The 27,551-nt window shown below is 40.1% G+C and overlaps 1 protein-coding gene across 4 annotated transcripts in view; it reads right to left on the bottom strand.

Moving 5' to 3' along the window:
• Nucleotides 1–997: 997 nt before the first annotated feature.
• Ghr (growth hormone receptor) overlaps nucleotides 998–27,551 on the bottom strand; it is a 249,325-nt gene continuing 222,771 nt past the window's right edge. For all 4 annotated transcript variants that reach the window (XM_038321119.1, XM_038321116.2, XM_038321118.1 and 1 more), the window contains exons 5-10: nucleotides 22,024–22,196; nucleotides 17,270–17,448; nucleotides 10,632–10,797; nucleotides 8,746–8,836; nucleotides 4,131–4,200; nucleotides 998–3,922 (exon numbers count right to left, since the gene is read on the bottom strand). In XM_038321119.1, coding sequence (XP_038177047.1) covers nucleotides 2,957–3,922; nucleotides 4,131–4,200; nucleotides 8,746–8,836; nucleotides 10,632–10,797; nucleotides 17,270–17,448; nucleotides 22,024–22,196 — 1,645 coding nt within the window. In that variant the 3' untranslated portion in view covers nucleotides 998–2,956. The remainder of the gene's footprint in view (nucleotides 3,923–4,130; nucleotides 4,201–8,745; nucleotides 8,837–10,631; nucleotides 10,798–17,269; nucleotides 17,449–22,023; nucleotides 22,197–27,551) is intronic.

The following is a 27,551-nucleotide window of genomic DNA, read 5'->3' as shown; positions in this document are numbered from 1 at the left end:
GAATGATCACTTAAGTAAGGCTGGAGGGAATCGGAGGATCGATTCTTCATGGTGGCATTTGAACTGAACCTTGATTGAAGAAGGATTTTGATAGACATTTGATATGTGGAGATTTTCCTGCTGAGAAGGGGGCAGGAGCAAGAGCGTAGAGCTAGGAACCACAAACTTTGTTCAAGAAATGGTAAATGTTTCCAAATACATCTGGGTCGGGGGAGGACCGTTTTAGCTCAAACAAACAACCAGATGGTCACAGAACCACAGAACACACTTGGTCCTCGTCTATTCCAAAGGATGTAGCAGCAGCAAGCTTTCTGCTTCAGAACCACAGCCTTGGCATCAGTCCATGTAGCAGCTGTTTGTACAGCTGCCTAGCGGGGATTTCACTTCCTTTCCTTCCCCAAGTGGCAGCTCATTTGCGAGGGATAGAATCTCAAGGCTGGGGAAGGGGTTCCAAGGCCTAAAAGTTTTTACTCCCGTGGCATTAATAGCTCTTCTTACAGTTCTGTAAGCATCACCTCCGCTGTCCCCCACATGGCTTCTGCTCTGCTACAGGAGTCCTACTGAAGTCTAAAGTACGGTGTATCTCTAGACTTTGTAGCTTGCAGTCCATCCCCATGTGACTTACCAGTAAGAGATCTCTTTGACCAGGAGAAATTACTAGCTCAAGCTAGAATGTAGCTTAAAGAGAATGCCAACCTTCTCCCTCTTTCCATTTCCAACAGACTTCATGTCAGCTTGGACTCACCGTTTAACTGTTGGATGTGTTCGAATCATGGCTCTGTAGGTCTCTGTCCGCGTAACTTCGTAGCCTCAAGAGAGGACACAGTCCATACAAGACAAAGAGTATCTTAGTCACCCCTGTCCCTCTGCTCCTTTGTGAGCCACCACCTGCTGTTATTTAAGCTAACTTTGCCATGTCCTTTACTGTGCGGGTCTCAGAACAGAGTCTGGGTTGGGTGCTTTCATTTTGGGGTTAACAGGAACACACAATCAGAAATCCAAGAAAATAAATTTATTGAACTTTGAAGGGGAAAAATCCACAGACATATAAGGAAGTTAAATACAGACTGCTGGACACAACTAGTCATACTGTGAACAATGGCTGTGTGGCCAGCAGAGTACCAAAACTGACATTCCGGGACTGATTGAGGTATTTAGCTAATTTTGGCTATAGAAACATGGTCAGCCTATGGTGAAATGGTAAGATAGTTCATCAAAACACATGTCTTTAAGCTGAATAGATTCCAAGTTGATGATATTTCATATGAACTAAATCATGTAGCCATTGGAGAAACCATAGCAGCAAGGTAGCAGAAAAATCTATTAAAATCAATTACCAAGTAAGTAACACAGTTAACGGTAAACACCCAATGCTAGAATGTCACTGTCTTTCCTGCATGAAGGAGAATTTAAAACGACTAAACATTAAGCCCGTTCCCCCACAAAAGTCTGAGCAAAATGGTAAATACCATTAAAAGTTATAGGTAACTTTAAAGTTTCAAGCTTCTAAAAAAATACTTAAAAATGAGACGTTTTCTTCAGTGGGCTGAGAGTCCTCTTTCTCTCACACATCTTTTTGGGGGGCTAACCAAAAGAACTATGTTTATGTTATTTTGGAGTCCATGAGTGATTTTTATATCGGGTATTTTTCTACCTTGTCTGAGACTAATCTTCCTGGGGGCAAATAAGAAGTGATGAATTCCTTCTTACTATTTAAAATATACCTTATAAAAGGTTTGTTTAATTGATTCTGAGTTGTCTTTTGTGACAGGAAACTCATTTATTCTGTCCCTTTTCCCCCCATGAGTTAGAAGTATGTGCCTGGCTGTGAAACAGAGATCTAGGCCTTCCGTTTTCTATTCCCTGGTTGACTTTATCCATTGTGCTTCAACAGGTGACTTTCCTTTCGTACAAATTGATTCTTAGGGTCCTGTAAAAACCGAGCTATGTTTGAAGAGACGGTGCTGCACAGGTGTGGGAGCCTTCTTCTCCCAACCCCTGGGCTCTCAAAACCTCACTCCACGTGTTTCCGCAGCTCTTCCACATCCTGACCGATGGGGACCACTGTCACTTCTACTTCTCTTAGCGTGGAGCCCTGTGGTTTGAACTTAAATTTGGTGAGGAAAATGTTCCTTTTGTTACTATCATGTCTGTTATTGTTGGGTGTGCGATATGTTGATCTGTATAAAAATTTTGTTTTATAAATGAAAAAATATCCATTTAAACCTTTAAAATGAATTCGTTCCAATAATGCAGGTTATTGGACATTGTAGATTTAAGAAATTTGGGGAGTTATAAAAAAGGGCTTTGTAAAAATCTAACTTGTTTGTTTTTCTTTAGGTTCATTGACCAAAGCATTACTCCTTACACTGTAGTTTCTAACATCCTTGGCTGGATCGTTGTGAACTACAATATGTGTGTGGTATATTATAAAATAGCCATGCCTAAAGTGTAAATTATTAAAAATATCTTTATCAATTTTCTGTCAAAATAAGTGTTCTACCTATCCAAACTAGCCTTACCTTCTCGCCTAGAATTTTAGTTCCCAGTTATTTAAAAAAGGAAAAGAAATTAGCCTGTGCTATAATCGGCATTCAATTTCCTGAACTGCAAAAGCCACCTGATTGTTTTGCTTTTTCAAAAAGCATGATTTACATACACAAAAAACATAACTATTTAATGCTTAGTATCACAAAATTAAGACCCACCATACAGACAATCACTGCCACTAAGCAGTATTAGAGACGATTCTCTAAGGTATTTATAATTCACAATGGGAGTATCTATCTGATTAAGTATTCTTGATTTTCCACTTTATGATAATGTTTCAGCATTTCCAGAAAAAAAGTATTTTAGAATCCACGCACACCATCTCACTCTCCCAGCACAGATTTAAAGCCTGGTTTTGGTTAGGCATTCATGCCCAGCCATTTCTTTGCTATTAAGATAAGAAAGGCTACTGCATGATTTTGTTCAGTTGGTCTGTGCTCACATAGCCACACGAGGAGAGGAACTTCTTTTTGTCAGGCAAACGCAAAGCGGTTGCGTTGAGTATAAGGCCCCGTGGAGACTGCACGGTGTGGACAGTGGTGTAGTCTGGGACAGGCATCTCAGCATCCGGAGCAAGCTCTGCCGTCTCCATCCGGGCAGTAGTGGTAAGGCTTTCTGTGGTGATGTAAATGTCCTCCTGATTAAAGCTTGGCTTTACACATGGCGTGACCTCCGAGTGAGGGGCCACAGCGATGCACTTTTTGGCATCTGACTCACAGAAGTAGGCACTGTTCATGCTGTGATTTTCTTGGCAGGGCGCAGCCACTTCTGGTTGTGGCTGCGAGTTGCACTGGGCTATCCCCGCCTTAATCTTTTGGCCTGGAGAAAGGACTACACTGCCCGCTGGTGTAATGTCGCTTACTTGCGCATAAAAGTCGATGTTTGCCAGTGAAGCAGGATTGCTTATCGGTGTAGAGGCAGGTTGGTGGGTTGACTCAGTTTCACCGCTCAGAAGTGGATGTGGTTTGTCTTCGGCCGTTAGGGTAATGCAGGGGTGCAGAGAGCCAAGGGAAGCACCGTAAGACGAGTTCTTCAGATTCTTCTGGTCAAGGCACAAGAGATCGGCTTCCTCTTTCAACTGCTGTGGCTGAGCAAACTCTGAGGTACCATCACTGGTATGGAAATCAGTGTCCAAAATGTCAGGGTCATAACAGCTGGTGCGCCCAGAATCATCGTCCTTCGCCCCCAGGATGTTGAGTGATCTCTCATGGGCATCGCTTAGAAGTCTGTCTGTGTCTGACCCGTCACTCTTTTCATCTGCGTCGTCGATATCTAGCTCAATGAATTCGACCCAGGAATCATCATTGTAGAGGTCAGGTTTGTAGTTGTCATGAACGCCCAAGATGGTGTTCACCTCCTCCAGTTTTCCTTCCTAGGAAAAAGACAGAAAATGGAGATCTAAGAAAAACAACTCAAAACGATTAGAAAATGTTCAGTAGGACGTGTTGAGCTTGCAAAAAGAAAACAAAACAAAACCAAAACCAATAACCAACCAACCAACCAACCCAAACCCTCTCAACAGAGAACAGTGTTCTTCAGGTGTTATTTAGCTGAATGACCCACAGCTTAGAGTTAATTACCTTGAGAAGATCTGGATCAATTCCTTTAATCTTTGGAACTGGGACTGGGGGTAAAATCAGCATCTTAATCCTTGAAAACAAATAAAGTTTTATTTTTGCAGATCTTAAAGATTACATGTTCTATGAGAAAGAGAGGTAAAGTATTAAACAGTGGGTGACAAAAAGTACAGGAGAAAAACATCAAAACATCATAAAAAAACCTTTATTTAAGATCATTTCAGTAAAATATGGTTTCTTCTATTTTTTTCTTTTTGCTTAGCACTTTCGATGAATAGCCAATTTTAATATTTGACTGTGAGGAATCTAACTCTGTCTAGAAACTCATAAATAGGATACCTTTAAAGCACACAGCACCAAGAAGCAAACAAACTAGTCCATAAAGTGAAACCAAAGTCATTTTCACCCTTGAAAAAGAGTGGGGGGGGGGGACTAAGTTAGCACTGCACAGTTCATAGCAACCATAAAACACTGAAGATGACTTCTAACCAGCGTGACGTTGAATGGATCATTTAAAATAGGATAGACTAATCTGAATTATCTCTAACTAGGATATATTTATATACATAATACTATGATGTATTTAAAGTTCCTCTTTCAAATATTGAGATTATTTTTTTCTTTGAAGATTCAGTTTTAATGTTTTTAATTGAAATTGAATTACATCACGTTTCCCCTTTTTTTCCTCCAGCCTCTCTAGTTGCCCTCTCTTGAACCCCTTTCATGCACTCCCCTCAAGATTTATTTTATGTGTCCCCCGGAGTATACTCCACAGATGAATGAGTGCCAAGCGAGGCAAAAACAGGGCCTCAGATCCCTGGGAGCTGGAGTTAGAGGCAGATGTGAGCCACCCTAGGTGGTGCTGGGAATTGAACTTAGGTTCTCTACAAGAGAAGTGTGCACTCTTAACTGCTGAGTCACGTCTCTAGTCCCTAGAATAATTAATTTTAATGCTTATTCTATAGATTTCGTGTCTTGTTGAAATGCTATTACTTAGTACATGGAAGCTGCTTGAACAAATTAGAATAAACCATCTATTTGTGGCTAGCATAACTGAAGGCCCAAGCTGGTAGTGTAAATCAATGAACCAGGTGGGTTGCAGTGTTATCATTAAGAGGACTGCTGATGCCAGGAAGCTGTGTTATCTCCTCTAACGGGAGCGATGGCTCTCTACTTCAGGTCGTGCTCAACAAAGGGAGATCCGCCTAGTTTATTACACATCTCAACATTCAGTGCTAAGCCAGAAGGCTCATTCTTTGCTGTTGTTGAAATCAGATTCTTGTCTCATACACTACATCCCAACCATAGTTTACCCTTCTTCCACTCTTCCACCCCCCTGCCCCCATCTCCCCTAGATCAATTCCCCCTTCTGTTTCCTCTTCAGAAAAGAGACACAGCCAAACAGGACAAAACAAGATACAATAAGACAAGGCGAAAGTTCTCAAATGGAGGCTGGCCCAGGCAACCTAATAAGAGGAAAAGAGTCTCAAGAGCAGGAAACAGAGTCAGAGACACACCCCATCCCATTGTTAGGAATCTCACAATGTCTCATACTTTATAGCAAAATCCTCAGTCCAAAATAGAAACCAAAATGACACTGTGGACCTACACTCACACAGTCTCTCACTTCTGCTGGATGGGAATGCAGCTCTTTCTTTCATAAGCCCTTCCAGCTCAAGTGCTGGGTTGGCCATACGGTGGGAACAAGTACAGAGGAAAAATAGCCTGGGCTGAAAATATGTCCAAATTTACTTAATTCAAATATAAATGTCAATATGAACTTTGCCACACTTTACTTTTAATCATCTGGATTATAACAGGGTAAACTTCTTTCACAAACTTAAAAGATATATTGATCCTGGAGCCCTTGACATCCCTGGGATTTTGAACAAGACCTGGAGCGTTCTAACGTTGGAACGGTGTGCTAGTTTTGTCCCAGTTGGTGCTGTTTCCTATCGTTTTCTGCTTTTATCACGTGTAAATTTGGGTAGTGATAAAGGTTTCTGTAGGAAAATAAAAGAAATTGATTCTTTTCTACAAAAACTCAAGTTATCACGGGAAAGCAGGAGTGCAATAAGGATTTCAAATGGATTTCCCAATGTGTTGATTTTGACTGAGTACTGCAGTTTGTTTGGAGCTTCGTTATTTATAGAAAATATACTCTTAGCAAGTGTGGTGCACATATTTATCTATATTCTGCCATAGTGGAAATAAAATCACATTCGTGAGAAGGTGGATGAATCGGGAGACTGTTAGGTTCCATGAAGTAAGGCAGATGCAGGAAAACGAAAGCTACTATGTTTTCACTCAGATACGGAATGAAGATGTAAAGTTCTTCATATATTCATATATATGTAGGAAACAAAAGTGGAAAGGAGGCCATGAGAGATGAGGAAGAGGCGCGAGGGAATGTAGAGAATAGGGAAGTTAATGTGATATATATGCAGAAAACGGAAGGGAGGAAGAAGAGGACCAGCAAGGAGAGGAGTTTGGAGGAGGAGGGCAATAGGAGGAAATAAGAAACATGATGATGTATATGCATGGAAACGTCCAGTGAAACCCATTTCTTCACCTCCTATCCTCACCAAAAACAATAAGAAAGCAAAATATTCTTTTAGTTAGAGGTAATGACTGAACTCTGTTGGTATATTGTTTACTTAGTATGCATAGAGCCTTGGGTTGAATTCTTAGCACCACAGAATGGTAGAGGCAGGAGAATCAAAAGTTAAAAATCAATTAGTATGAGCAAACAAAGCAAAATAGAGGCTAATATGTATATGTATACATATATGTACACACATATATGCATATATAATATTTGTACTATATTATATAATGTAGCAATATATTATTAACTATTATAATTAAAATAGGTTATATGACATAATATGATATAATATAATTATAAACAGCATATATTATACTATTAATTATTAATATTATAATAGTAATAAATTGTATGCAGTATATTAACACATATGTATATATACACATATATGTATATGCACACATATACATTTATATATGATTTTAATATATATTTAATATATTTAAAATCCAATTTATTGAGAGGATGATAGTTTGTTTCACATAATTTTAAGCTAATATAGCTAGAAAGTTTCACATCTTTTCTTGTCCTTCATGACTTGAAATCAACAACTAGTGTTAAAAGTGAATTGCTCGATGTACATAGCAATTTTGTTTACTACAACATCATATAAAGTTTGGAATTTCACTAATTCTATAGATTAACTAACTCAAATCCATTTATTTAATTCTTGTTGGCGTTATTCAAGTTCAAACTTTACTTACAATTCTAAAGATATATCTATTTTTCTCAAGCAACCGAAAACACTTTTGTTTCAACTGTAGTAGAAATTTTCATAAAACAAGAATGTGGCTAAAAATAAGTTCAAAATAAAATTATGCAGTGAGTTTTGAGTTCCCCCTCATTTACATCATAAAACTGAACATAAAACACAGCTCATTCAATTGTAGTCTTTCAGTATTCTTGGCATTCAAGAGTGTGCTGGTATTACCTGAATTATTTCTAGTTGAATTCTATTTTGAGGATGGCTAACTTTGAGGTTTGAGAATTTTAGATTGTTGTAACAACTGAAAGCCATCCCATTTTGAGTCACTGATGCCTCTAGACGTCAGCTGAAGGACTTGATTTTAATTTAGATAGAGCAAACTGACTATTTGCGGCCCCAAACTGAAGATTTTCAGGACGCGGGTCTTACAGTGCAAAGACCAGCTGAGTCTTAGGAATCTTGAAAGTGGTAGTCATATTTGCCCTAGAAAGAGGCTCATGATCTCATGATATTCTAAAAATATCTTAATGTAAACAATGGAAATTAATATCAATAGTTTCCTGCATGTTGCACCAAAGTTTTCTGCAATCTAAATTTTCAAGGGGAAAAAATGATATTTTATTGTTGGAAGGATTTTAAAAGATCACGTTGCACACGAAAGTGTAGACTTTCAGAGAGGATGAATGGTATAAACAAGCTCAAACAGCAATGGTTGAATAGTTGTACTTATTCTCTCTGGACTCCAAGAGACTGCAAAATAGAATTTCTTAAAAACTTGGAAGGAGTTTTGACTGAATTTACAAACATAGATAAAATATAGAATCATGGATGGGCAAATAATTTAAATGAAACCAAAATTTATTTGAAACCAACACCTTATGAAAAAACTTGAGAAAGTTTCTTAGAATGACGTGTCCAGGTGGGTTGTTTGTTGTTTTAATGAGACTGTACATGATGATGGTAACAGATTCTGCTCAAGGTCCAGGGATACTGTGGGGTCCTGATGTGAAGGGGTGACTTGTTGAGCAGCTTTGGGGAGCTCTTCAGATAAGGAAGTGCTGTCAACATATGCACAGGCACGATTGCAAACCTTTTCATGTGCTACACGACATGCTGATCTAAACCCTCTATTTTCTAAGGTGAATGCTGCAGACTGAGTACAGGTGTGGTAAAAGCTAAACCAGAACTTAAATTTTCTGACTTAATTAAAACATTCCCTTCTACTCTACAAGGGAAATTTTGACACAACACGTGGGAGTGCACAAGAACATCAGAACTTACAAAAACAGAGTGTTTCCACCTACCTTTGCTGTTTTGAAAAAATCACTACAAATAACATTACTGCTACTCCAAATATTCCAAAGATAATAATTAGGAACCATGGAAACCGGAAATCTAAAACAGGAAAAAATATTTCACTAACAGAATTATGAATAATTGAAACAAAGTTTACATTGCACTGCCCTTTCCCACATGAAAACATTTGTTAATTTGAATTTATATGACAAAGTTAGTTTTCTCTTGATAACCACGGAAACACAGTGGATGAATCGGGATTGTTTTTCTTTCTTAAGGATACAGCATGCTTGTCCACTGTAAATGTAAATCTCTTTACATTAAAACACACACACACTCACACGCATGCATATATATATATATCACATATGTATGTGTATTGGTGTTTAAAAACAGTTAAAGACAAAGAGGTCGCTGAGAATGACGTTACACATCTTTAATCCCAGCACTTGGGACTCAGAGGCAGGTGGACCTCTGTGAATTTAAGGCCAGCCTGGTCTACAAAGTGAGTTCCAGGAAAACCAGAACTGCACAGAGAAACCCTGTCTCAACAACAACAACAACAACAACAACAACAACAACAAAAACAAAGAAAAAGAAAAAGGAAAAAAGGTCAAAAATTTGAGAGAAATTGAGGTGGTGGTGATGGTGGCAGTGTGTGGGAGGGTTGGAGGGTAGAAAAGGAAGGTGAAAATGATATAATCATATCACAATTTCAAAAAATACATTATTATTAAAAGGAAAAATTCAAAACCAAAGGCACATGTTTCAAATAGGTTGCAAAAAAGCCAAAACTGTAATATTTCCATATGTTCAAATATCTAAGGAATATCACCAAATCTTCTTTGCCAAGAAGAAATTGTTGCTTGTTAAACATAGGTAAATAATGCTCAATTGATATTTTAAGCTGTAATGATAATTTTTCAGTTTCCACGTTGAGGCTGTATTGACATTGTGATGGCAGAGTAACCATGATATACCTAGGTACATAGAACAGTTTTTATAGCTTTAAAACTGCTTAAGTACATTTGTACTGAGGTATTTCAGATATTGGCATACTTTATGAGCCTTGGGAGAATTTGTCTGTGAAACCCCATCTCTTTCCTTATGACTAAATAGCCCCTAGCTACCTCGAGGTTGGTTCCCCATATTCTTCTCATGAAGGCAGAAGCTAACTACAGCTAGAAATCCTGAGTCATCTCTGTGTAGAATTTCCAAATGCTTCATGCGCCCCACGAATATGACTAACACATGGCTTACTAGGCTTTATGTATGCACAACATGCCCGTACTTCCCCAAATCCATTTCATCCAGATATAAATGCAAAATAAACACATTGCAGCAAAATTTTAAAACATAGATACAAAGAAATACACAAAGAAAAAAAATACTCCCTTAGAATTCTACTGTTGAGGAACAAACAAACACCTTATTCCCCTTTCTGAGTTTCCACCTGCCCTGGGACCTTTCCTAAATCAAATAATTTGGAAATGGAATCCTTTTGTTATTTCTTTAAAATTGATTTTATTATTTTTAATTATGTGTATGTGTGCACATGAGTGCAGGTGCTGGCAAGGGCTAGAGATGGCAGATCTTCTGGAGCTGATGTTACAGGTGGTTGTCAATCTCTTGATGTGGGTGCTGGGAATTGAACTTGGGCCCTGTGGAAGAACAGGAAGTGCTCTTAACCACTGAACCATCTCTCCAGCCTTTCCTTTTGTTTGTTTTTTTCTAATGCATACATCTTCGACAGATAGCAACTTCAATGTCTTGCCCCTGATACATGACACTAGAGTATACTGACCTAGACAATATACTAACAGTGTAGGCATGTGTTAGTTGCTATGTCACCAAATTCATGCTAGCGGCAGTTGAACCCCCACCACCACTTTACCTTCTTCACACATCACTGCATTCGTCTGAGGAAATGTTATGTAGAGCACGTCACTGAAGTCGCTGTACTTCTCCAAGTTCCGTTGTCTGGATCTCACACGCACTTCATATTCCTTTTCCAGTCTCAACGAGTAGAGTGGAACTGATGTTGACCATAAAGGGCCCGTCTTTCAAAACAAAATACAAAGACATACTGCCTCAGGTACCAGCAACTCAAGGCACAAATGCAAGTATTTTCCCTTTTCTCCTCACACGGGGTTACTAGAAATTGAGTAGTATTTAACATGTCCAGAGGGAGTTGGCTATTAAAATACACTGAGACAAATTCTGTAAAGAATAATTTTGTTAAAATAATAATAATTTTGTTAAAATAATAATAATCCTCAAATTTCTCTTAGTATAATCTCAAGGGTACACATTTGCTTAAAGAAATAAGGTTATGTCTTTGCATTGGGTCATGAGATAGTCCACTAAGATTAAGTTATAACAGACTTGAGCATGGCAGAGCTATAAAGAGGAGCACAAATATTTTACCTACTTCCCTGGGACTTTACAGTTTTGTATAGAGCAATATATTAGAACAGGAAACTCCATATTTCCATACTTCAAAGGCTACAAGTAGATAGTATATCTGTAGAATATGTATTCTCTGGAAAAATCTTGGTAGTCATTTATTAATAATAACAGAATTTGAAATAATTCTAGAAATACTATAGTTGTCTCAAAATGTCGATAATTTTACTGGGAGCAGGTACACACTTTATTTATGCCAGAAGTCTTAAATCTACCTCAGGAAAGTCTGTGGCTCTAGAATCTGTGTAGAAAAGTGCAGTGTAGCTATTTCCTTTGAATGAAAACATGATCTTTTGGAAGGAGGTTTTCAGACTTAGGAAGTAAGCAAAACTCAGAAGGCTGGGAGTTCATTAAGCGTAGATGATTCACAAGGCTTTTCTACAAGGGTTATGTACACTGTATCTTTGGGGAGGGGAACCTGCCCAATCACCTTAGCCTCCTGCAAGCTGGGCAGGGACTCGCTGAGATGTCGCTTTCATGAGTCATGTGCTGTGGCGGTTGCCCTGCGAGTGTAGGCACATTGGCGCCATCCACACTCCTGTAGGTAAACCTCATCTATTCTCCTTTCAGCACGCAATAAACTCACTGGTATGGTAAGCTGGATTTAGATGGAATAGTTTTATTGATCTGTTATTGGTATCCTATTTAGAGGGTCACATTTCCCCCAGGAAAATGGATATAACAGAAAGTCACTGAAGACTCTGGGAATCGAGAATCAGCATTTCATGGTTTTTCAAGTTAGGATTCCCTGTACCCAGAGAAAGGAAGCGAGAGTAGAGGGTTAGCCAATTAGGCATTGCTTTCAGAGAGTCAGACCCAAGATCCACGTCATCACGATGCTTTCCTTTAAGTCAAACATGTAGCAGGTGGTGTTCAACATGCTTTCATGTTCCTGTTGATAGAAAACATGCAATACTCCACCTTCCCAACAGAAAAAGGCTTATTTGGCCTTAAACAGCTGAGTATCAGCTAATAAAAATGAGAAAAATTCTATTTGACATTCATAAATACCTATGTTTTGATCAAACCCACCTTCTATTCTCTCCTTAATCTCCACCACTTTTCCCTCCCAACTTTCTCTCTCTCTCTCTCTCTCTCTCTCTCTCTCTCTCTCTCTCTCTCTCTCTCTCTCTCTCTCTCTCTCTCAAAATACTCAGTCTATTTACTGTATCTATGTGCATAGGTGTGGGACCACCTGCTGGAACGTGAGTAGTCCCTGAAGAATACTGACTGTCCCTCTCCCAGCAGCCAACAGCTCCAACAGTCTCCAACAGCTTCTCAGATGGGGAACACTTCATAAGCCTCTCCCCCATCCATAGTGGAGTTTTGGTTGGCATGATACTGTGTTAGCCTTTTGCTTCATGCAGTCCCAGGTGCTAGGAGTTCCCGTGTGCAATTGCAATGTCATGACCAGCAAATAGTTTCCTTATAGACTCCATCAGACTCTGCTAATATTCCTTATCCTTCTTCCTCAGTAATCTTTGAATCTTGGGAGGAAGGGGTAGAATATATGGATGTTCTATTTAGAGCTGAATGCTCTGCTGTCTCGTATCTTCTGCATGTTGATGGATTGTGGTTATCTGTATTAGTCATTATCTATTGAAAAAAGAAGCTTCTCTGATGAGGGCTAAGAGCTGTATTAATCTATGGGAAGAATGATAATAACTTGGGGGGGGGGGCAGTTAGTTACTGTGTCCATTTAGGAGAATAACGGTACTAGGTTCTTCTCCAGGACTCATAACCTAGCCAGCTGTGTTATTTTGGCTCGGATAATGATGTCAGGCATGGATTCCACCTTATGGAGAAGGCTTTAACTCTAACCAGAAACTAGTTACTCCCATAGCATTCGTACTGCTATCAGCGGGCTTATCTCTGCAGGCAAGTAACTCCAAGCATTCACAGCAGGGTGGGACTGCTGATGACTTTCCTGTTTGTAGAGATGAAAATGGGTACAGCAATGATTGAAACGCATATAGAGGTTACTCAAATAATTAAAAATAAAGTCACCGTATGATCTAGCTATTTCACGGATGGTTTTATAGTCAAAGTAAAATTAGTATGCTGAAGATATATTTGCCTGTTCGTGATAATTGTAGTATTACTTGTAATAGCCAAAATATGGATCAGCTTGGATCTATTCATGGATAAAATGATGAGAAAATGGGAAATGAAGGGAATGAAAAACTTTGATCTTTACTGAATACTTTTTTCTGATATGGGTGACAATAGAATATTTCAGATATAATAAAACAGGCACAGAAAGACAAATTCCACATGATCTCAATTATATGTGGAATCTTCAAAGGTGAGCTCAGAAGTAGATCACCTGTGTAATCACCAGGGCCTAGAAGTTTGGAGGTTGTTGAAATGTTAGTGAAAAAACTAAAAAAAAAAAAAAATCAGTTAGATTGGAGTTCTGTGGGCCATGCCAGAGGAGCAGCAAGTTGTAATTGAAGTTCCAGGTGTCGGCCCAGCAGAAGGGAATCCTCTGATGGGCCAATCTCATTTAGGCAAGGCCACAAAACTACAGACCCCAAAAGAATGTTATTTGCGTCTGCTGTGCCTTTACATGTTTACTGTGTCTAGCATGGTGTGAATGGATGTGGGAAGATCTCCACTGCCTATGATATAGTGCTTATCTCTTGAAAATATCCCATCCTACCAGGCATTTTTACCTGTGGGGTTGTTCAGAAGATGACCCCTCCCTAAGCCGTACTTTCTAATTTAATAATAGTAATAATAGCTTATACAGAGTTTTGATGAATACAAATAAATACAAGAATGTTCCACAGACAGGATCTGTGAGTTTCACCTAAGGAGCTGCATGGATTGTAGCTCAAATTAACGACTAACAGTGGAGTCCCAGTAGCCCAGCTGGTTTAAATTCTTTTAACCTTAATGTTGGGAGATGTGTTCACAGGTCTTGGAATGTGTCATAGATGAAACAAAGCTTTGAAAATGACAAAGTTGGACTAAGATGTTTTTGTTAAATAACTTGGAGGTGAAAAACCCTAGAAGGCAATCTAAAGTTTTAGAAAGGCACAGAGTTGAATGCAGAACTCTTTAAGGTCAGGGAACAAGAACAAAGCAGCCCAATTATTACTAGCTGATTGACATGCTCCCCTTGCTAGGTTTGATTGATGACCAAAGGTGATGATTAATTAGTTCCTTATACCCATTTATGTCCTCAATCTCCTGACAGAAAAAAATTAATGAATAGATACTTACCCTAAAGATTTAAAGTAGAGTTGACTTATTCTTTTTCATATATGAATGTTTAGGTTTGTGATTTCTTTAAGATTCCTTATAAGATTACCTTTCAAATAAGTAATAAAGTAATTGGCCCTTTCTTTGTCACTGCAGAACACAGCCTGCTAGTAAAAGACCTGACAAGAACACCTTGCTTGCCACATGGTTAATCTATAACAAGTTGCTTGGGTATGAATGCATGTGGGTTCTTTCTTGGGATAATTTGTTTTTCACCTGTAATACATAAAATGTATAATCATGTGGGGGAGATGAAAAACATATTTTATCTATAATCATTCACTTGAAAAATGGGTTACAACTGTTTTGACTCTTGTATTGCCTGGAAGATTCTGTTGGGGTATAAAAGCTATAAAACAACGTGAGACAGAAGGAGAGAGAATAAAGGGAGAGAGAATAAAAAGAGAGAGAGAATAAAGAAGAGAAGGAATAAAGAAGGAAAACACCAAGAGAGTTTGTGAGTGCCTTTTTCCCTAATCCTCTGTAGATAGAAAAGTTTAGCCTCGCCAACTCCACGGATTCCTGTCAAAGCCCTGTGATGCTGGAGGCTGGTCCCCCAGACAGCAGTATTGGAGAAAAATACTGAACGGAGCAATTGAACAGCTTAGAACAATCTGTAGGATTAGTTCTCAATCTGTAGGTAACAACCTCTTTGGGGACTGAATGACCCTTTCACAGGGGTCACCTAAGACCACTGGAAAACATAGGTCTTTACATCATGATTCATAACAGTAGCAAAACTACAGTGGCAATAAAAATAACTTTATGGTTGGGGGTCAAGCATGAGGAACTGTATTAAAGGGTCACAGTATTCATAAGGTTGAGAACCCCCATCTCAGAGCCCGAAGTTAGTAACTATGAATTCTACTGATGTACAAGAGAGCAGATTTTAAACTGTCAGTTCAAAAAATATGTGAAAGAATACACACATTAATTGCTCCACTATCATATCTTGTATAAACATTTCAAAACATCATTGACATGATAATTAATAATGATAATTAGTACAATTCTCAGAATATTTGAAAAACTATTTTATCTAGTATATAGGTTCACTAAGATGTAGACTTTGGAAGTTTTCATGGATTTTATTATATAACATAAAACCACCATTTTTTTCTAATATCTCCATGGATCTTTTTGGAATTAAGTCTTCATACGTTTGGAAGGCTATCAAACTCATAGATATACATTTGAAAACCTTTACATATCTCCTGGAAGTTAAAACTGGTCATAGATGCAAACATTGTTATATGTTTACTGGAAATGTAAACTTCTTGAGAAATGTTTGACAAGTCAGATATGAATAATGATCTACTAGCATATCTGTTGTTCTTCATGTAAAGTTTGTGTTTCATGCAGAAGAGTTGCTAGTTCAGTTGTGGAATCAGTCCTTTAAGTGTTTTGCTCCATCGTGACTTTGGAATGTTAGAAAGGCCCCATGTGTTCTCTTCATGCGCCACACAGATGCTTAGACAGTGATGGACTCCAAGGTTGAGGTTTAAGCAGAGATGCCTACGAAACTGTTCCCACCCTTTACTGTGAATGCCACAATGATTAAGAATATAGTTGACTATTAGCGAACAATGGAACAGCTGCTTTGACTCATGCCAAGAATCAGCAGTTTCTTTTCCACTGTCTTTGCATTATGGAGTAAAAATGTTACTATACTATAGTGTGAAATTAGCATTGACCTTCTATGCTCCTTTGGAATGGTCTCAAGAACCCTCAGAGGTAAAGGATTCTCATTTTGAAAACTGCTACCTCAAATGCCCTGGGTTCCTTGGGTAAAGTAGTTGCTCCTGTACCTTGTTGTTGAATAAATGTTTGATTTTTGACTCAGATTTAGAAAGTCTTGTTTGACTTAGCATCCAACCAGCACCTTTTTGGTACCAACTTACAAACCAGATATCTAAATTAAAATGATTCAGAAAAAAAGAACTTTGAAGACAAGTAACTGAAGCAGCCAAATTGTACTCTCTGCTGTTGACAAAATTAACTTCATTTTGGTGCTACACTGAAGGACAGGGCCTCATGTCTCAAAATTTTGGGAGTGAGTCCTGCCAGAGTGCTGGGTACAATCTCATGCCTACCCAGAGATTGCTTATCTTGGCCAGGGCTGTGGTTGTGGTTAGACTGATTTAGAATTAGTTATATTTGGAATGGCATGGTAATCCTGTTTCCCTTCTTGTTGTGTGCCATGCAGAATTTATCTCAGTGCCGAGTTCCCATGCTCTTGGCAGAGAAGTGAGAAGTTCAGGGGCCAACTTGCTTTCTGCTCACCTAAGTTGGGACCTCTTAACTTATTTTCTCTGAGGTATGTAACGGAACATCTTTCTGAAACCTCTATGGAGTAAACTCCTTCTCTATGTCTCTCTCCTGGAGAGACCTAAGAACAGATATTAATAGAGGTCTAATGAGTAGCAGCAGTTAAAATCATGGGTGGACATTTGGCCATGGCCTACTATTGACCTTGATCATGATCCTACTTATGTTCAGCCACATCTCTAAAGATAGCAGCATGGTTAGTGTGTGACCTTGCGCTATGGGTAAACCGAATACCAAGATGACTAGGGAAATGGTTTTCTTCACCCAATAGTCTTTCATAGATCTACATGGAAGATTCACATCAGCATTTGTTGTCATATAGACTTTTAAGATATTAATTTAATAATTATATCAGTTTTCCTCTAATAATGAGTTGTAGGGCACATAGCTTGGAAGAAAATGTTGTCACAGTTAAGGAAGTGACTATTGAGTTGGGAAGAAGAGGTGTCCGAGTGTAATGGAGACTCTTACCACTTTCCATTTAGTTTCGTTTACTTCTTTGAATTGAACTTCATACTCCAGAGCGATCCAGCCCTTCCTGATGTCTGCGCTGGGCGGTGGCTGCCATCTCACTTGGATGTCTCCGTGAATCCCCGTCAAACTGATGTTCAGTAAAGTCCAGTTGAGGCCAATGGGTGGATCAGGTTGCACTGTGAATTCAAAGGAGAACCAGTCCCCAGAGAAACACTTGATATTAATGGCTTGCCTTTTTTAGAGACCAAATTCTTTCATTTCTTTCAACTGCACTCTTAATTCTTCCAGAATTTCACATTATTAGGATTATACTTTATAACAGAGTAACATTTTTAATAGAAAAATGTTCTGTTTCACTTTTAACATATTTATAAAAGCTTCCCAGCTCTCCTTTGTGCTTCAGATCCGGTCTATAACTTTCATTGGAAGAATTGTCATGCTATATAATGGTTTTAGCTCTGATAGCATTTGTATTTTAGGATTTTGGTGTAAATTTTTCTAAAATTAATTACTTACATTTATTTATAAAAATGTCTCCTCTTCACTTTAGAAAGATGAGATGGCATAGTGTCTTATGGGAGAAGACTCAGAACCACTGTCAGAAACCTAAAAGCCTGCTCCTTCCTCTCCCACACATATTTACATGCTGTAGCTGATGATTTCTCTTAGGTATTTAAAAGTGTTTAAAACAATATTTGCAGGAAACCTTCTGGTCTTCCTGTCCAACATCCAGCTGCTCCTTTTTCATCTTCCATCTCTCGCAGTGGTGACCCCACCCTTCTAATTACTCAGAATAAAGACAGCAAACTCGCCGGGCGGTGGTGGCGCACGCCTTTAATCCCAGCACTCGGGAGGCAGAGGCAGGCGGATCTCTGTGAGTTCGAGACCAGCCTGGTCTACAAGAGTTAGTTCCAGGATAGGCTTCAAAGCTACAGAGAAACCCTGTCTCGAAAAAAAAACCAAAAAAAAAAAAAAAAAAACCCAGCAAACTCTTCCATGGCTTATCTTTTTGCTATGACCACATATTCTGTCAGCTGCTCTATGAAAGAGAATTATCACTTTTCATTGTGTTAGTCTCTTCCATGTTGTCTCCTTTAGGTCTTTGCCCTTTCTTTCAGTCCGTTCTCCACACAATCACCAGTTCCACAGACACAGCGATTCCCTTATCTCCTAAGTTAGGGAATTCAGTCATCACCAAAAACCTTCCAAGGTTTTCTATCTCACTCCAAATGAAAGCCATAGTTATTACAAGAGCCTGAAAATGACTATATCAATTCTTGTCTCTTCCACTCCCTTTCCTTCCCAGTCTGCATCAGCTCTCCTGCTGCCTGTGCTTTCTTTGTAAGGAAGGCATGCTAGTGTCTCAGAATGGTTGCCCATGCCTTCCTGATGAAATACTTTTCTCTCAGAAACAGAAGGGTTCTTTACTCAGCTGCCCCTACCTCAGGTGAGTCAGTCCTGATGATCCTACATAACACTGCAGCCTCTCCCACACTCGGTGCTTGTTCCCTGAATTTCTCCATGGCTCCGACTCTTTCCACCCTCACTGGGATTCAACTCTACTGGAAAGACATTTTGTTTTTCATCACATGAAATGCTGCCTGGACTAAGGTAAGGGTACAATATTTGCTGAATGAATGACAAGCATCTAACTAATCTATCATTTCATCTAAATCCAAAGAACAGCCCTGTGAGGGACAATACGTGCTCAGTACACGAGTCAACTACGGGTTCAGGCCACTGACATCCTTTCCCAGAACATAGCAGGGTTACTATAGCCCTTGACTTTTCACTCAGTTTCTCTTCCCTGTTTTGTGATGCTGTGGTGATTCTTTTAGTCATCGTCCACCCGACTATCAGTCTTTCAACAGCTCTGCCTCTGGTTTGTCCCTCTCCAGTCTATCAACCACGAGTGGCAAAGTCAATTTCTTGGAAACACCAACAACATATGGTGGTTAAAATAACAACTTGTGTGCTATTATATTTTACCTCGATGTCATTATTTAACAGTCCCGAGTCTCAGTTGCATTATCTATAAAATGGGGTTGATAATAGAGCCTATCTCTTATGATGATTATATAAGACATAGGTTCTTTGGGTTAGTAATGTACTTTTTTAAAAGACATGGCAATGTTACTTTTAGCAGTAAGACCAAGCCCAGACTTTCTTTGTGAGGCACACAAAGCCTATGGTGAATTTTCAAGGGGGTGCTAGACCTATGCAATTGCTCTTGAGTCCTTAACCGTGTTTTCTTTTTTTCTTTTGTCACCGTTAGAATAAAGTAGTTTCTGGAAGGCCTGTGACACTTGGTAACTTTTATTCATACTTTATAATTGAACTGTCACAGTTCGGTTCAGCTGGCTCCTCTTGAGTCCACAGACATAGCAGGTCTACCTTGTTTTTTATGCATCTAAACACCTCAAGTCAAGGAACCGCTATACTATGTTGTGGCACACTGTCCTGCAATTATTTTGGAAGCTCCCTATCCCACTACTTGACTGATCATATAGGATAGTCAGTAAACAAGCAGGATCTCAGTGAGAGTCAGCTAGGTAAATGGGTAAGGCTCGCTATTGTCAGAGACGGGCAGAGCATGAATCTTTAACTAGTATCCTTATGCGGTAGTTGGCCCCATAAGCTCATAGGGAGTGACACTGTTAGGAGGTGTGGCTTTGTTGAAGTAGGTATATCCTTGTTAGAGGAAGTGTGTCCCTGTGGGGCAGGCTTTTAGGTCTCATATATGCTCAAGATAACTCCCAGTGAGACACACCATTTCCTGTTGCCATCAAGATGTAGGACTCTGAGCTACTTCTCCAGCACCACGTCTGCCTGCACACCACCATGCTCCCCGCTGTGATGATAATTGACTGAACTTATGAACTGTGAGCCCTCACCTCAAGTAAATATTTTTCTTTATAAGAGTTGCCATGGTCACGGTGTCTATTTCACAGCAATCGAAACTCTAACCAAGACACCTTACAAGCAACCCACCCATCCCCTCACTTAGCATCAGCTCTGCAGCTGGGGAAGGCCATTAACTAATAGGCAGCCTTGACAACCCACCAGATAACCTTTTCTGCTGCTTACAGTTTTCCCAACCTTCTCTCTGGAAGGCAGACTTCCAGGTTTTGCTTGCTTCTGTCTGCAGCATTCAGTCACATTTCCTGCTCTCTTTCAGTCTGCTGCTGCCTAAGAAACCACATTTGTCTGAGAGAAGGGACAGGAATTCTGTGAGAAACAAATGGACTGTTGTGGTTAGTAGGTCAGCTACTGAAAGTCTTTTGTTGCTTCCTTGCTTCTTGCTGTTTATACTATAATGCTGTAAACATGTACATCTCAGTTATGGTTGCTTGTTTCAGTTCCTCTTCATGTCCCTAGGATGGGCAATGAATCATCCATATGGCTCCTTGACTTGTTTCCTTGTGTTTTCCATCAGTGTTTGTTTGAGATCCTATAAACATGACTTTGGCCTGATTGTGGCTGTTTGGTTAATATTAAAGTCTACGGTTATTTTGTTTTGTAATCAAGGCAATCTAGGCTTTGATTATAGCAATGATAGAGGTCAAAAGCCAACATTCTTCAGTATATCTGAATATGAAAACCTTGTCAAAAATTAAAGAAAAATTAAGAGTACATTGAGTTAGTATCTTGTTTTGGCAACAAGAATTCTTTTCAGGGTTAGACTTTGTGAAGGAAAGGATGAATTCTTTTCTTTTCTAATTAGATTTTTTTTTCAGATCTATTTTTATTTTATGTTGCTTGCCTGCTTGTATGTATATTCACCAGGTGCATACCTGGTACCACAGAGGTCAGAAGAAGATTCCTGGAACTGCGTTCTAGGTGGCTGTGAAACACCATGTGGGTAACGGATCCTCTGAAAAAGGCACCAAGTACTCTTAACTACCAATCCATTCCTCAGACCCTGATCCATTTCTTCATAGCATTTACTACCAGGTTTCTCTTTTTTTAACTTTAAAATTTTAAGCCAGGCGGTGGTGGCGCACGCCTTTAATCCCAGCACTCGGGAGGCAGAGGCAGGAGGATCTCTGTGAGTTCGAGACCAACCTGGTCTACAAGAGCTAGCTCCAGGACAGGCTCTAAAGCTGCAGAGAAACCCTGTCTTGAAAAACAAAACAAAAAAATTATTTATTTATTTTATTAGTATGGGTGTTTTGTCTGTGTGCATGTCTGTGCACTGTGTATTTTGTGAGGCCAGAAGAAGGTATCAGATGTGCCTAGACAAGTGGTTCTCAACCTATGGGTAGTGACCCCTTTGGGGGTTGAATGACCCTGTCACAGGGGCTGCATAAGATTGTTGGAAAACACAGATATTTACATCCTGATTCATAACGGTAGCAAAATCATAATTATAAAGTAGCAATGAAAATAATTTTGTGCTTGGGAAGTCACCACAACATGAAGCACTGTATTAAATTGGCACGCATCAGAAAGGTTGAGAACCTCTGCCCTAGACTCAGGATGGCTGCTAGCTGCTACATGGATGATGGGAAACAAACCAGGGTCCTCTGGAGAGTAGCCAGTGGTCTTAGCCACTGAGCATCTCTCTAGCCCGCCTACCAGACTTCCTTAAACTAGAGTCAGTTATTTTTCCTCTGTCCTTTTAGACTCCCATGAGACAGACTCCATATACCTAAAAACACAAAGTCTCTCTACTTGATTGCACTTGGAAGTTGGGGCTTCCTTTATATTTATTCTAAAGTCGTGTCAAGTGAAACAAACCTGTGGCTTACCTATTTCATCAACAGTGAAACACTTTTGGTCCAACAAATCGCCATTTGTAGTTAGCTTGATGCAGTAGGGTATCCAAATGGAAGTGTACGATGAGTTGAAGTAACAGCTGTTTTCTCCAGCAGTGACATAGTCAGGGCATTCTTTCCATTCATGGGTCCATTCATGAGCGATTCTGAAATGGAGGGTAAAAGAGGATTAATCATTCCCCAAATTATGCCATAGCTTTAGTCAAAGTGAAGTGTCCGGCAGTCAGATTCAGAAAAGCCAAGACACAAATATCTCATGACATAAAAATGTAACTGTTCAGCTGTACCCCTTCTAAGAAGCATCACATCTACAGACAGTATTAACTAGTGTCTGAATATTGTCAGGAGACTATATGTACTAAAATAAAACATCGGTTTATTGGGTGTATATGATGTGGTTCCCAGCTGATGGATCCAATAATTCCACAGTGACTCAATCAATGGCTTATTCATTGATGGAGTCGTGAGTTGATGGCATTGTTGGGAATGGTAGGAAACAGAAGGCAGGGCTGATTGGAGGAAGCAGGTCACTGGGATGTGGCATTGCAGAGGGTTATCTTCTTGCTGGTCCCTCTCCGTGTCCGGCTCTCTTCTTCCTTGACAGCATGAGCCAAGTAGCCTCTTCTATTACCACCATGATGTTCTGTCTTCCCACAGGCCCATAGTATTACACTCAGGGGACCGTGGATGAAACCCTCTGCATCTGTGGGTTAAACCCCTCCTCCTTCAAATTGTTTCTCACGTATTTGCCAAAGTGGTGAGATGATTGACATACATAAGCGGGCCAATTCGTTGTTTCTGTTTTATTTACTGGCCAGTCTCAGGTGAGAAGAGAGTTTCTAGGTGAGGAAGACACAGAGTCAGGGAACCTTTGATTAAGAATGTAGGTTAAAGCAGGGCCTGATGACTTCCTAAAGTGCTTGCTGAACAAACACACAGAGCCCTGCAAGAACCCACGGAAATGTTGGGTGAGAAGGAGAGCACATGAAATCCAAACACTGCGGTGGTACAGACAGGATCATCCCTCTCGCATACTCGGTCAGCTAGTCTAGCCAAGTAGGCAAGGCTCCAGATTCAGTGAGGGACTCTATCTTAAAAAATAAGAGGTGGCAAGCAACTGAAGAAGACACCTGCCGTCAACTTCTGCCTTCTACATCACACACACACACGCACGCATGCACACGCACACACGCATGCACGCACACACGCACACACACAAGTGACAGGAGTGACTGCGCAGGCGCAGGTGCCGGGGCTGGCAAACTAGATGTAGCTGTTTAAGGCTTTCCCACTGCAGCGTGGTGTTGGCAGCGATGGGCAACGAATGAGAACACGAGCTTGGGGGAAGGCATGGCCTGGAAGGAAGGAATGAGAAGCCCCGATGACACATTTACATTTCCTTCGTCACAGCTGCTTCTCAGGCTCCGTGCTTGGTACTAGGAATTTATCGGGGCCACGGAGACAGCTGCTGGTCAGCTGTTTGCACACACTTTGGATTAAAACAGCAGTGAATCTGAGACAGCAAACTGTTGCTCACATTCTAATTGGGAGTCTTAAAAGCTGCATGTCTTTAGATGAAAAGGAGATTCATCTATTATAGGGAAAGCAAATGGAGAAAGGAGGAAGGAAGGACAAGGCGTCTTTTTGTATGCGCATGCATCGTGTCTGGTGTGACAGCAAAAGATCAGGGACAGGTGACACCCTGAGTGGGTGCATTTTTGTTTAATCTTGGCAATCAAACTAAGTGAATTAAAAGGTTTTTACCAAAAATTGCCAGAAAATTAGGCATTCATATGATATCAGAGAAGATAGCAAGTATATTGATATTACATAAGCAATGGTGTCAATTTTTAAAAAGTGAGTCTTAGGAGGGTGCAAAGATTCAGGGTAGCCCGCAGTCAGCAGGTCTGCATTTATTGTAGGAACCACCCAGCTCTGCCATGCTTCACAGTTTCTGGACTTTGCTAATGGAAGGAGCCCTGTTCTGAGAACAGAGTATGTGTAACCCCCTGGTTAGGTTTCTAAATCCATTAGCTCCACAGGACACAGCACTTACAAGAGTTAATTTGGATGTGCAGCTGGGTGGATCAGGAATAGCTAGTTCAAAACACAACTATCAATCTCGGGTCCCCCACCCACGCACCCACTTTCTTTTGTCTTTTTGAGACAGGGTTTCTCTATGTAGCCCTGGCTGTTCCAGAACTTGTTTTGTAGATCAGGTTGGCCTTGAGCTAAGAGATCTGCTGGCCTCTGCTTCCTGAGTGCAGGACTAAAGGCATGCCACCAAACCTGACTAAAGTGTATCTCTTAAGCTAGGAAATCTAAAAGCCAAATAAATAATCTTATAACACATGAAGTCACCTGTCTTCCCTTTCTATATATGACATAACACGGTCTAAGAAAGCTACTTTAATCTTCTTAGCCCTCAAAGGGAAACTCTTTAGGTTTGTTCCCAGACTACCTCGTGACACAAATAGGGCCGTAGAAGATTTCGTTAAAAATAAAAGCAGCACATAAATAAATAAATACGATAAAAACAGAGTGAAAGCAGTATTTTCTCCCCCAAGGTTTGGATTGGAGTAAAAATAAAGAGTGAAAAAGTCATAAAAATAAAACCAGATTCTGTGCCCACAAACTTCAAATAATTCTAACTTAGGTTTGCCAACCATTAACCACCACGACCAGCTCCTTCTACCAAGAGCCACTGGATCATCTGGAGTCCTTGAACCCACAAGATACACATCCACCTCTCTCTGGCATAATAAACTTTGGGGAGGGACAAATCCAGCCTGCCCCCTCAGATAAAGGAGCCAGATTAGTCATTGTCCTACACCCCAGTAAACTGGGTCTCAAAACCTTTAGGAGAAAGTGCGATGATACAAAACATTCTTTTTAAAGTAACTGGTAAAATAAAACGATTAAAACAGCGAGGTTGACATTGGGCTGCTCCAGCAGGCTCCCGTGAAGTCTTCCAAAAACTCTGCCGCACTTGCCAGTGCCTCTTTGCATTCATGCTGGGTCCCCTTCCAGTGCAGAGGCTGGATTTGGCAGCATCTCCATCACAGCCCGTCAGAGTCTGCTCTGAATCAGCTACTTTCATAAGCTGGGGCCATCTTCTCTGCCAGCTTACCTGGCTAGGATTGGGTCCAAGCAGAACACGAGTGCTCGCGCCCTTCTGCCTTGCTGACAGCTCTGCGTGCTTAGACTCTTGTATGCTTTGGATTCCAAGAACAGCCCAGTGAACTGAAGGTTGGTCCCTGGTGTGTGTGTGTGTGTGTGTGTGTGTGTTCTGCCTCTACAGGTTACAATGTTGATTGAAAGCATGCTGCCGTGTTGTGAGTCAGGGATGAGAGGCGTGGTTCTATAGTGTCAGGAGTTGCCTAGGAAGGAACACTCAGAAACAATAACCCGAGTTGGAAGTGCCCTCTGTGCCATTGTCTCTGGGTAAGTGGGTGCTGAGAACCCACGGGTCAGTGTGGCTTCATCCTGATCTCCTCTCAACTGTACCCTTCTCAGATAAACAAAACTGAGGGCTTATGTGGTTTGGCTAGGATATGCAAAGCATTTATATTTTTGTAGAGAAAACACAAAATCCTGATTCGGGGAGTTATGGGTTGGCACATGGTTATGAGTTTGTATTCATGGTATGTGTGTTGAGGGGAGGGTTGTATATTTTTCTCCTGAGATTCTAGGTTCTACTAGGGATAAAACAAGGCTATTCTACTGAACATGTCTGCAAGATTTTCTTCCTCTGGTCACACTTGCAGCAGAATCCTTGTTAGTTCCCAGGCTGAGTGCAGACTGGGGTACTGGGAGGATGGGGATGGGCGGGATGTGGGGGTGGGGATGGGGGGAGACCTGCGGAGAGATTACTGTGGCTCTGATGGAAGAAAGCAAGAGACAGCATGTTTGTGAGGGCTTCATATCTCTGGACTTATCTTTTGGCTTCCAATTAAGTTAGGTGACTATGAGGAGGGTGGAAAAACCATCGTCCAGGGGTGGAACCAGTTCAGGATATTTCAGGATATTGTCCTATTGTTTCTCGGATCAGTTTGGTCAATGGTGACTGTATAAAAGTTTCTCATTGTTTCGAAGACTAATTGTCTGAGCTGCCCAAGCAAGGTATAAAAATGGCATATTGTGTGTTTCTCTTCCTTTTCATTTTAGAAATAACAGAATCAGTTCACACATATTGAAAAGTGTTCCCAAACACCTTACCTTCATGTCTGAACCTATCTATCTGACTGTCTGTCTATCTGCCTCTACTGGGCCATAGCTCTCTATAATATCAACCTCAAAGTAAATAAGTGGTGTATTTGTGGCCAAACTACCTCATCTCTGTGTGCCTTCAGGGGCGGGGTGTTCTGTGATGTCTCTCATAACTAAAAGGTGTATAGGGCCAGTCTTGGTTATTCACGTACAGCTTTTATTATCGGTAAATCAAACACTCAGGTAGGCATTAGAAAGTTCTTATAGTCTACCAATAATAACAAGCCATAATGAATCTATAATCACTATTATAGCTCTGGAATCTGGACTCTATATCATTATTTTAAATTAATATTAATAAAATATTTGTTTATTTATCTATTTATTTATTGTATACTTACTATGAGAATGCACTGTGCCATATTTTTCTAGCTAAGGAAAACCCATATAGAAGCTAAGAGCTATGTCTATTATGAGTCTTCTAGAAGCGAAGAGGCGGAGCTGTGGCTAGCTTGACTAATTTTCTGTCACTCGGTGAGCAAGGGCTGAAGCCAAAATGGATGGCTGGAGACTGGCTCTGACTAACTGCCCCATACATTTTCCTTCCCATTTCTGTCATCCATGGGGTACAAAGTGTCATTCTCAGATCTGTGGATGAGAGTCTAAGACCAAGTCGCCTCGCTAACCTGCAGCTGCTCTTAGGACTTCCCTTGGGGTTTGTGTGGAAGAGAAGAGACAAGAAAGTGTTTATCATTTGAAAAGGCGGAAGGTGCAGTTTTGTTCTGTGGCACAGCAGGGTAATTAATTGTAATTGCTAATGATTAATTACGTATTTCAAAATATCTAGTATAGAGGATTTTGGATGGTCCCAACACAAAGGAATGATAAATGTCCAGTGTGATAAATACAACAGTTGTTTTGGTTTGATAACTTCACATCATATAGGTATTTTCAAATATCACAGTGCACCCCATAAATTATACTTTTACTATGTGTATTAAAAGTGGTAGAAGAGAAAAGGAAGAAATTTCAGGGGGATGAAACTTAAGTACTGCGTGATGACCAGATTTCTAGATGCTTGTTTTCCTTGTCTGGTGTCAGTCTAGAGGACTGTGGGTAAAAATGAAAGATCAAGATCCCTCATTTAGTATAATTACGACAATGGTCAGTTCTGTAGGAAAAAAATGGAGGCTTTTAAAGTGTAATTTTTCAAAACACAAAGAAAGATTCAGTGTTCTTTTGTGGCCTACAAGCACTGGTGCAGTCTCTGAGTACCACTGTGACCTCTACCC

Source organism: Arvicola amphibius, chromosome 3, assembly GCF_903992535.2.
Source record: "Arvicola amphibius chromosome 3, mArvAmp1.2, whole genome shotgun sequence".
NCBI lineage: Eukaryota > Metazoa > Chordata > Mammalia > Rodentia > Cricetidae > Arvicola > Arvicola amphibius.
Note: the sequence above shows the minus strand (reverse complement) of the source record. Positions and strands in the feature narration are given on the sequence as shown.